At 56.9% G+C, this 8,882-nt stretch overlaps 1 protein-coding gene across 5 annotated transcripts in view; it reads left to right on the plus strand.

The window, feature by feature from the left end:
• KCNAB2 (potassium voltage-gated channel subfamily A regulatory beta subunit 2) overlaps positions 1 to 8,882 on the plus strand; it is a 98,074-nt gene that overhangs the window by 84,991 nt on the left and 4,201 nt on the right. For 4 of the 5 annotated variants that reach the window (XM_007453279.1, XM_007453280.1, XM_007453277.1 and 1 more), the window contains 5 exons: positions 1,154 to 1,198; positions 2,016 to 2,059; positions 3,071 to 3,157; positions 6,869 to 6,954; positions 8,718 to 8,838. In XM_007453279.1, coding sequence (XP_007453341.1) covers positions 1,154 to 1,198; positions 2,016 to 2,059; positions 3,071 to 3,157; positions 6,869 to 6,954; positions 8,718 to 8,838 — 383 coding nt within the window. Of the gene's footprint in view, positions 1 to 1,153; positions 1,199 to 2,015; positions 2,060 to 3,070; positions 3,158 to 3,971; positions 4,017 to 6,868; positions 6,955 to 8,717; positions 8,839 to 8,882 lie in introns of all 5 variants that reach the window. The other variant, XM_007453276.1, reaches the window with a different exon arrangement.

Here is an 8,882-nt window from a genome sequence, read left to right on the forward strand (position 1 = left end):
CCTCCCCTCCCCCTCCCCTAGTGCACAAACTCAGAGTCTCCCCCAACCTCTGGGGCCTGGATGACTGACACCCCTCCTCCTGCCCCACCCATGTTGTTTCTTCTCAGCTCTAATTGATATTAAAATGTATCCCTGCTCACTTTGCAGTTAAAAGGAAACTGCGGCTGTTAGGGAGGGCCCTGATAACATCTTAGTTGAACCTCGGGGAGATAGATTCCCGTTAGGTCATCCCCCGCCCTGCCGGCGACACTGACAGCTGTGGAGCTCCTGGCTTTGAGGAGCTGTTTCCTGAGCAGTCCTCCCCCTACACCCCCCACTAGAGAAAAGCACGACCCCAGGAGACACTGTCATCCTCCTATGGGAATGGTCAAGGTCAAATGTGGCCGGGAAGGGCCATCATGACCCCCCGCCCACCTGTACCTCCAAGGCAAAGTCACAAAGGTGTCAGCGCTGCCTCTTGTGGATTTGCAGCGGGAGATCTGACTCTATACCCTTTCCTCTGGCTTTCAGTCACCGAAGCCCGAACCCCCAGGAACATCACCTGCCTGCCTCTCGGGTCAGCCCCACCCTAGCCTCCCCCCCGCCCCGCCCCCGGCCTCAGTGTCCCACAGGCCGCTCCCCGAGGCTGCCCCACACACAGCTTTTCTGAAACAGTCTCAGCCAGTAGAGGAAGAACCAGACAGCCTGGTGCCTTGCCTCGCTCCATCCGCTCCAGAGCCCTGCATTCACCCACCAGCCCCTACACTTGACCTCCTTGGAGTCCCCAGGAAGCAGCAGCCGCCTTCTATTCCCTGAGCCGTGTCCTCCCCTCTCCCGAGTGTCCCCCCTCCTCTGGGCTCCAGGCTCCATCACACTAGACTCCGTCTCCCTCCAGCCCCCACTGCCCAACCCTAGTTCCATGGTTAGTTAGTTGCATCCACAGGTTAGTTTCATCTGTGGGTTGTCTCCTGGCTCAATGCGGAGCCTCAGGCCCCTGGGCTCAGCACACCTCAAACATCGAATGGCAGAGAGGCGCCCCATTTCACGCCCTATGCTCCAGGATGAGAAGGGTTTAGGACCCCTGTGTAAGAGCTGAAGACAGTGGGGAAGGTGGGGGGAGGGAGGACCCCAAGAGATCATGCCCAGTAACACCCCTCCTTCCCTTGTTCCGCAGACGATCCAGCCTCGTCATCACCACCAAGATCTTCTGGGGAGGAAAGTAGGTGCAACGGGCAGACCGTGCCCCTGGCCGGGGGCCAGGTCTGCAGAGACCCCTGATTTAGGAGGCCCCTGGGCGGGGGAGGGGGTAGTTATCCTGGGGAAACAGAGGCTGCACGGGGTCTGTCCTGGACCTCAGGAACCTCCTGGAGGACAGCACGTGGGCAGCACAGTTTCCTGTCTCCTGGTTCTGGAAGCAGGGGGCGGGCTGGCATTTGTGCAGCCATCTGCCCTGGCTCGTGCCATCCCTATTGAGGGACGTCACATTCCAGAAAAGCAGCTTTGTCTGAGTTGCCTTGTACTCGAACCTTGTTTCATTTTTATTTTTACTTTTGTGGGTTGGTTGGTTTCTGATTACAAAGGTAACATCCTAAAAATTTCTGGAAAACACAGAAAATTCATGAACTGTCCCAATCACTCCACCTTCCCTGGGCCACAGGCCACTCCTGCCATCCTCCAGGGATCTGGCCCCATATTCTCTCTGGGGCTGGACAAAATGGGCTTCATAGGAATTAGAAATGGGATTCACTTTCAATTTTTAAAAAATCCAAGCCACAAAAGAAAAAAATCCAAGCCAGACAGAAGGGCAAATTGAAAAGCAGAAGCCTCCGTCCCCCGCTGAGCCCCACCTCCCCAGGGTGGCGGGCAGGCAGCCCAGCTCTGCCAGGTCATCTCCACAAGCAAATCCGCATAGCCTCGTGGTTTTATCCCCAAAGTGGAATCAGACTACAAGTGGCATGAGCTGACCTACTTTTGCGTCATGAACATTTTCCCCCAAACCGCCTGCAATATCACACGTGCTGTCGCCTGTTTTTCAGAGCCGAGACGGAGAGGGGCCTTTCCAGGAAGCACATAATAGAAGGTGAGGGGGGCCCTGGCTCCACACAGCCCCCTAAACCCACGGCATCTTCCCGTGGATGCGAAAGTGAAGAACGCACAGTGCCCCTCCCCCACCAATGCTACAGGCTGGGAGCCTGGGGACAGCCCGTGCTCTGGTTCACCCAGGCTCGCATGGGGTGGACCCTCCCCGTCGTGAGGGAGGGGACAGGGGTATGGGTGGGCGGGGCCCGTGCTGCCCTGGGGTAGGCAGTGTTGTCCCTGAGAAGACACAGACAGGCCTGGGTTTCAATCTAGGCTAGGCCCTGTGCCCACCGGCTGACCCTGAGCAAGGGACATCACTTCCCAGGCCTCTGTGGCAGCATCTGTAAAATGGGCGTGGTAAGAATGCCCACATCTAGGGTTAGTGGAATTGGGAAGGACCCAGGTGAGGATGCGTGTCAGACACGGGCTGGGCCTCAGCACACGGGAGCACAGGGGCGGAGGTGCCAGGATGTCTCACTCATCCTGACCTGTGTTGTCTCCGTGCCTCTTCCCCCCACGGTCACTGTCGTCAAGGTAATACAGTCACTCCGTTGACAATCAAATGATTAGGAGGCCTTGCCGCCCGCCCTTCCCCGTCCCCCAGCCTGGCACTTCCTCTCTGCAGCTCTGTTCTGAGCTGCTGCAAAGTACTCATGCGTTCCGGGCCCCACTGGCCTTCGGTGCTGTAGATGATCGACGCAGCTGTCCTCCGTGTCAGGTGGCCTGGCTCTCCCAGTTCCACCCGGGCCACTCTAGGAAGGGCCCCCTCCGTGCAGTCACAGGACATTAGGCCTGTGGACTCCACCCCACCCCCTTTGGGGTGTGCCCCCTCTTCTCTCATGGCTGTTCTCCACCTAGGTGGCCCGTGCCCACAGATGCGCCCTGCCGTCCACAGCTCCCGGTGCCAGGGGCCTCGTCCCTTTCATCTATTGCTCCCTGAGACGCATGCACGCACGAGGGCCCAGGAATGTCTGTGAAGATGGTAACAGTCCTTCCCCACTCCTTTCCCCAGGTCTGAAAGCCTCCCTGGAGCGGCTGCAGTTGGAGTATGTGGACGTGGTGTTTGCCAACCGCCCGGACCCCAACACGCCCATGGAAGGTACGTTCTCCCCGGAAGCACTGACTGCCCGGGAGTCACGGTTCCAAAAAGAGCAGAAAGCTCTGCACCTGAGGCTCTGATGGCACCACCACAGGGCCCGCCGGGCACCCAGGCCTGGGGGTCTGGAGGGTGGGGCCTTCCCCGTGTGGGGAGGGGCGGGGGGGCGGGCCTGAGCTCAGCCTCTGCTCAACCCCTCACATGCACCCCAGCACCTCCGGGCTGAGTCCCATCCTTGCTCTGGGTCCGCGCCCATCCTGGCTTTGAGCTGTGTGCAGTGGTAGCTGAAGTCACAGTATGATGACTCTGCAAGGGCTGCCTTCTCTTCCGTCCTTTCAATCATGGCCCACGTTCTACTGGGAGGGTTTAGGGGACTTTTGCTCTGGGGAATGAACTGTTACTCAGAGGAGAAAAAAAAAGACGTGCAGTGCTTTGAAAAGCGGTTTTGGTTTCTCAGGCGCTTGTTTATTCTTTGACTCCTGCCATCTCAGCCCCCACTATCTCCTCCAACTTTCTGCTTCGGGCATCTTCTCATTTGTGCTTTGCTGCTTCAGGGACTTGGAAAATTCAGTTATGTTCAAGTTACTTTTTCTACATCTGTTTGTATATATACCATGCACCTGTGCGTGTGTATATATACACGTGTGTGTGTGTGTGTGTGTGTGTGCGCGTGTGTGTGTGGTTGGTTTTTTATCCAAACGAGTATTCTGCGAAAAGTGATTTGAGCCTCCGTCCCCGTGCCCTTTGTCAGACTGTGCCCCTCAGCGTCCCCACAGCTGTGAACTCTGGTCTCTTTCCATCTTTCTTTTATCACCAGGGGATCCATTTAGTTCCTCCAAGTCAAGGACATTCATCATAGAAGGTACACAGTACCCTCGGCCCGACAACTGACCTCTGTGTCTGAGCTGCATTTTATGAGACAGTGCTTTTATTTACATGACTCTCTTCCCCCGCCCCCATGACTAAACTTCTCCATAAAATGCACAAAGGAGAAATAAGTGCCTTATGGGAACACCTTGCAAGTGAAGAAAAGCAAAGCGGCGCAGAGCCACGCCGTCCCCCTGGTCCACGCTGTCACCTCATTCCTCCCCTACTCCTGTGCATGCATGCCCCTCCTCGCACTGCCTTGCATTGCCATGACCCGTGACCCGCGGGGCCTCCTCTTGACTTGGGGGTTGCTGTGATCCGCACCAGAAACCTTGACCCCCGATGGTCTGGGAGAGGGCTGGGGGGACCAGGTTCCCACAGGAGCAAACGCATCGGGGACCCCAGAACTTTGGCCCCCGGCAGGTTTTATCTTCTCCACGTTTGCTAAGCTCCCAGCCCAACCAAAAGTGAGGGCACCAGCAACCAGCTGCCCTGCCCACAGTGGTGTGCAGTGCTCCAGTCCCCTGGGTGGGCTGGGCCACCTGTCACTCTCACCCCATGCCATGCAGCCAGAGCTCACCATTGAAATGCAGTTGTTTTCCTCCTTGAAAAATACCTACATGAGCTGGGGAAACTCTGAGACCCGGGGCAGCCTCTGGCCATTGCAGCGGTCTCTGCCCACCCCTAAGCCAAAGGACCCTGGAACCCCACCCCACCCACGAAGGGCAGGCCTTGGTATCGCTGGGAACTGGGCTGTGGTCCACAATGAAAGGGCTCCCGCCTGCCAACTGGCACTGCCACCTGACCCCTCCCATGTATTATTTGCGACGCAGCAGGAGATGCCATGGGTTTTGGCAGCAGCTGGAAGGATTTGGTCCTCCTGCTTCTGTAAAACAGCATTAAATATTGAGGTGGACAGCTGTCCCTAATTGTCCCTGTTTCTGGTGTCACTGACACCAAGCTTGGGCAGAAACATAAGCTCCTGTGCATGGGCTCCACAGCCAGCCTGCCACTGCCCAGGACCCCTTCCGTCTCAGGCCAGCGACAGGCTCGCACAGGCTCCCTGGCCCCCAGGCTCCCGCTGGACTCCCTTCTCTGCATGGGAGGGGCGTTAGGAGAGAGCTGTGCTCAAAGAAGCCAGGCTAGCGAACGGGGGTGTCCTCTGCTTCCCTCTCTCTGGCATGTGGGCCTGAGCCTTGGCTGAAAAGAATCGGGCAGTCACACTGCATGGTCACAGGTCCCCCAAGAGTGTTTCTAAAGAACCCAAGAAGGACGGCCGGGCTGGGAGCCCAGACGCAAGGTTCGGATGTGGGCAGGTTCCTTCCTGGGACCCTCAACCTTCCAACCAAGTGCTGCTCTTCACATCGAATAGTGTTGGCCGTTAAAGTGGTGGCCCACTGACAGCCCGAGGGGGGCGCTTCCCTGCCAGACCCCCCTCCCTGGGATGCGTGGGGAAGAGCCCAGTCCCTGACTTTGGAAGGAAGGAGAGGACAGGGCTTGGCTTACAGGCGTGGAAACCAAGGTGTGATTTTTTTCAGAGGTCCTCGGCAAGCCCACAGAGACCACCACCCCAGAAGCCCCAGCTACCTTGGCTTTCTACTGAAAGAGGGGGCCTCAGCCAAAGGGACACTCAGGGACCCAGGATGGATGGGAAGGGACACCCCAAAACAGAGGTGCCACTCTCTGCCAGAGAAGGTTCCTGTGGTCCTGGGCCATTCCAAGGTGGAGCTCTCGGAACCAACCCGCATTCTCCTTCCTTCCACCCGCACCATCTTCAGGGACCTCAGCTGTCCCATGTCAGCGGCCACTTTGGGAGAGATGGGGACCTTCAAGGGGTGTTTGTTTTTAGAAACACTGGTACACTTCAACTGAACTTCTGAGGCTGCCTTGGGCAGTCGAACTTGCAAGCATTGTATGGGACCTGAGAGAAATCTGATGGGGTAGCCCGTCATCCCGCAAAGCTAAGAGCCATTTAAAATTTTAAAATTTGAGGTCGAGTTCAATTTTAAAAACCACAATATCCCCCCCGGGGCCAAAACAGCCTCGGGGGCGACGCTAACTGGCAGATTTTTATTTCTCAAAAAACTTTTTTGAGTCCAAGGAAGAATCTATCACAGTGTAGATGGGGAAAGGGTCCCTTGCTGGATACTGGGCTGGTGTGAAAGTCGGGGCGTGGTCCACAGGGGGCTTTCCATGTCTACTGCTGGCTCTTCTGGACTCGAGGGGAGCTCCGCTCTGCAGCCCCCAACCCCTGGGGCCACCCAGGGCCCCACACCCCGCCCTTTCTCCCGACAGATGTTATTATTACTTCTCCATTCAATTCTCCAGATCCCAGTGAGAGTCCGGAGTAGCCCCAAGTGGGAGACTAGAAATGGGCAGAAATTATGTTACTTCCTCTTGCCATCTGTCAACCTGATCGTAACCTTAATCCGTTTATCTGGCTCTTCCTGAGCGATCAGGGTCCCCCATTCTTCCCCAGACTAGAGAACACCCCCCGTTCTAGAGTCACATTCTTTGACCTCACCTTTCCTGCATCCCTCTAATCTGCCATAGAAACGTCTCAATCCATCCATAACCCATTTTCCAAAGATTCCGTAAGACCTCTAACTATTTGGGAACATTGTTTTCAAGACCAGCTTCTTGGACAGCGGCTCACTTTTTTCTGTGGTCCCACAAAACCCAGGCCGCCCCCAACTCCGGAGCCAGGAAGTACACTGCTTGCAAGCCGTCCCGACAGCACCCTCCCCCTCCTCCTGGCGCCCGCCTGCATTTGCAGAATGTCCCCAGGCCAGGCCCCGTGCCCCCGGCCGCCCCCCCCACCTGTGGTTTCCCCTTCTCTCGTGACAGAGACGGTGCGTGCCATGACCCACGTCATTAACCAGGGGATGGCCATGTACTGGGGCACCTCGCGCTGGAGCTCCATGGAGATCATGGTACGGTGACCTCTCGGTGTGTGCGTGTCCCCCAGCTGGGCTCCCGGCCCCAGCTCCGTGGATGATGACTCCGGGGCTCTAGCAGGTTCAGTGCCGTTGGTCCCTAATGCACAGATAACTGGGTACTATGGGGAGGGACAGTATGGTGACACGTGGCAGTGATGTCCGCAGGTCTTGCAGACAGGGGTCTGGGCTTGAATCCCAGCGCTGCGTGGCCCCAGACAGATAGCTTCACCTCTCTGAGCCTCAGTTTCCCCACCTGTAGAACAAGACTGCAAGGACAGCCTACCCCGTCATGAGGCTGTTGTGAGGATTATCTGAGAGAACAGGTGTGAAGCTCTTAGTGGGGGTCCTGGAGCTCAGCCAGTGCTCAGCAGCGGTGACAGTGCCAGCCACCCTGCTGAGCTCTTGTGGTGTTCCAGGTGCTGTTAGATTTGAGGGCTTCATGAGGACTGACTCCCATTTAATCCTCACAATGCCCTATGAGGTAAGTGATACTGTTATCCTGTTTTTCAGATGTGGACATTGAGGCACAGAGAGGTTAAGTAACACACCCAAGGTCACACAGCCCATGCCAAGATGGATGCTCAGGCCATGCAGTTCAGAGCCTGGGCTTCCATCTCATAGTCCATGATGTTTCCCTCTCATCTGCACTTTCAGGAAGGCATCCCCTTCCTTGTCATTTCCCTTCACGGGAGCCATCAGTAGCTGAGGGTGACAGATGTTTCATAATATTTCTGGGGTATCCCAGAAGGGTCGGCAGGGTGGCTTCTCAGAGGCAGGCAGCTGGTTGGTGGGGGGAGGGCAGAGGCCTGGGGACTGCGTCTTCACAGGACTAGCTCTCAGGCTGGCGCACTCACCCCTGCCTCCAGGCCTCCTCCCAACCTCAGCCTTTCCCATGCCCCACCCACCAGAATGTCCCACATCCTGGCATCCCTGCTAGGGAGTTTCTCCTCTAGTGAGCCCCAGATTTCTGGTTCATCCAAAAAAAAAAAAAAAAATTAAGCAGGATTTTCATTTCAAGTTACAGACAATTTTAGAAGCCCATGGTATCAATCGGCCTTTGGAGTTTGCGGCATTAATGATCATTTGGCATTTTTCTGAAGCTGCCTGGACCCAGCACAGAGCTCATTGAGGTGTCAGGATCTCATCCCCACTTTACAGATGTGAAAGCTGAGTCTCAAGCTAAAGGGGAAAGGGCCTCTCAGGCTGGCAAATGGGCTTCCCCAGGAGCTCACACCCATCCGGTCTGCAGAGTGGAGGCCTTGACCCCCAAGTCCCAGAAATGGGCTGTTGCCGGCCACTTTCCCCTCCTGACCTAGTGTTTTCTGCTCCTGCCATCATCCTGGGTCCAGGCCCTAGAGTGTCAATCATGATAAAACCAGTAACAGGCAGGCACTTTCCTGAGGGCTGCCAACACTGTTGGCTCATTTGACCCTCATGACAAATGGGGAAACTGAGGCACAGGGGGGTGAACCCCTTACCCAAGGACACCCGGCCAGTAAGTGCCAGAGCCCAAGCCTCACTACTGAGTTGTGCTTTCCCCCCAAATCCCTTCAGCCTTGGGATCCCACAACCCACTCACTTTTCTCCACTCGTGGAGGGGGGCCTAACAGGCTCCCAGGAAAGCTGAGAGGACAGGGGAGGAGCAGGAGGGCCAGCCGTTCCTGGGGATGCCTTTGTGTCTTCTCCCTGCTGCCCTGGAGGCCCCTCAGAACCGCTGACCGGCAGGGACCCTCCATGCCCTTCTTTGCTTTTCCCAGGAGGCCTACTCCGTTGCCCGGCAGTTCAACTTGATCCCGCCCATCTGCGAGCAGGCCGAGTACCACATGTTCCAGCGCGAAAAGGTGGAGGTGCAACTTCCCGAGCTCTTCCACAAGATAGGTGGGCTCCCCTGCCCGGCCCCGCCCCCGCGCCTCCCCTCCCGG

This window comes from Lipotes vexillifer, unplaced genomic scaffold (genome assembly GCF_000442215.2).
Source record: "Lipotes vexillifer unplaced genomic scaffold, Lipotes_vexillifer_v1.1 scaffold575, whole genome shotgun sequence".
Classification (NCBI taxonomy): Eukaryota; Metazoa; Chordata; class Mammalia; order Artiodactyla; family Lipotidae; genus Lipotes; species Lipotes vexillifer.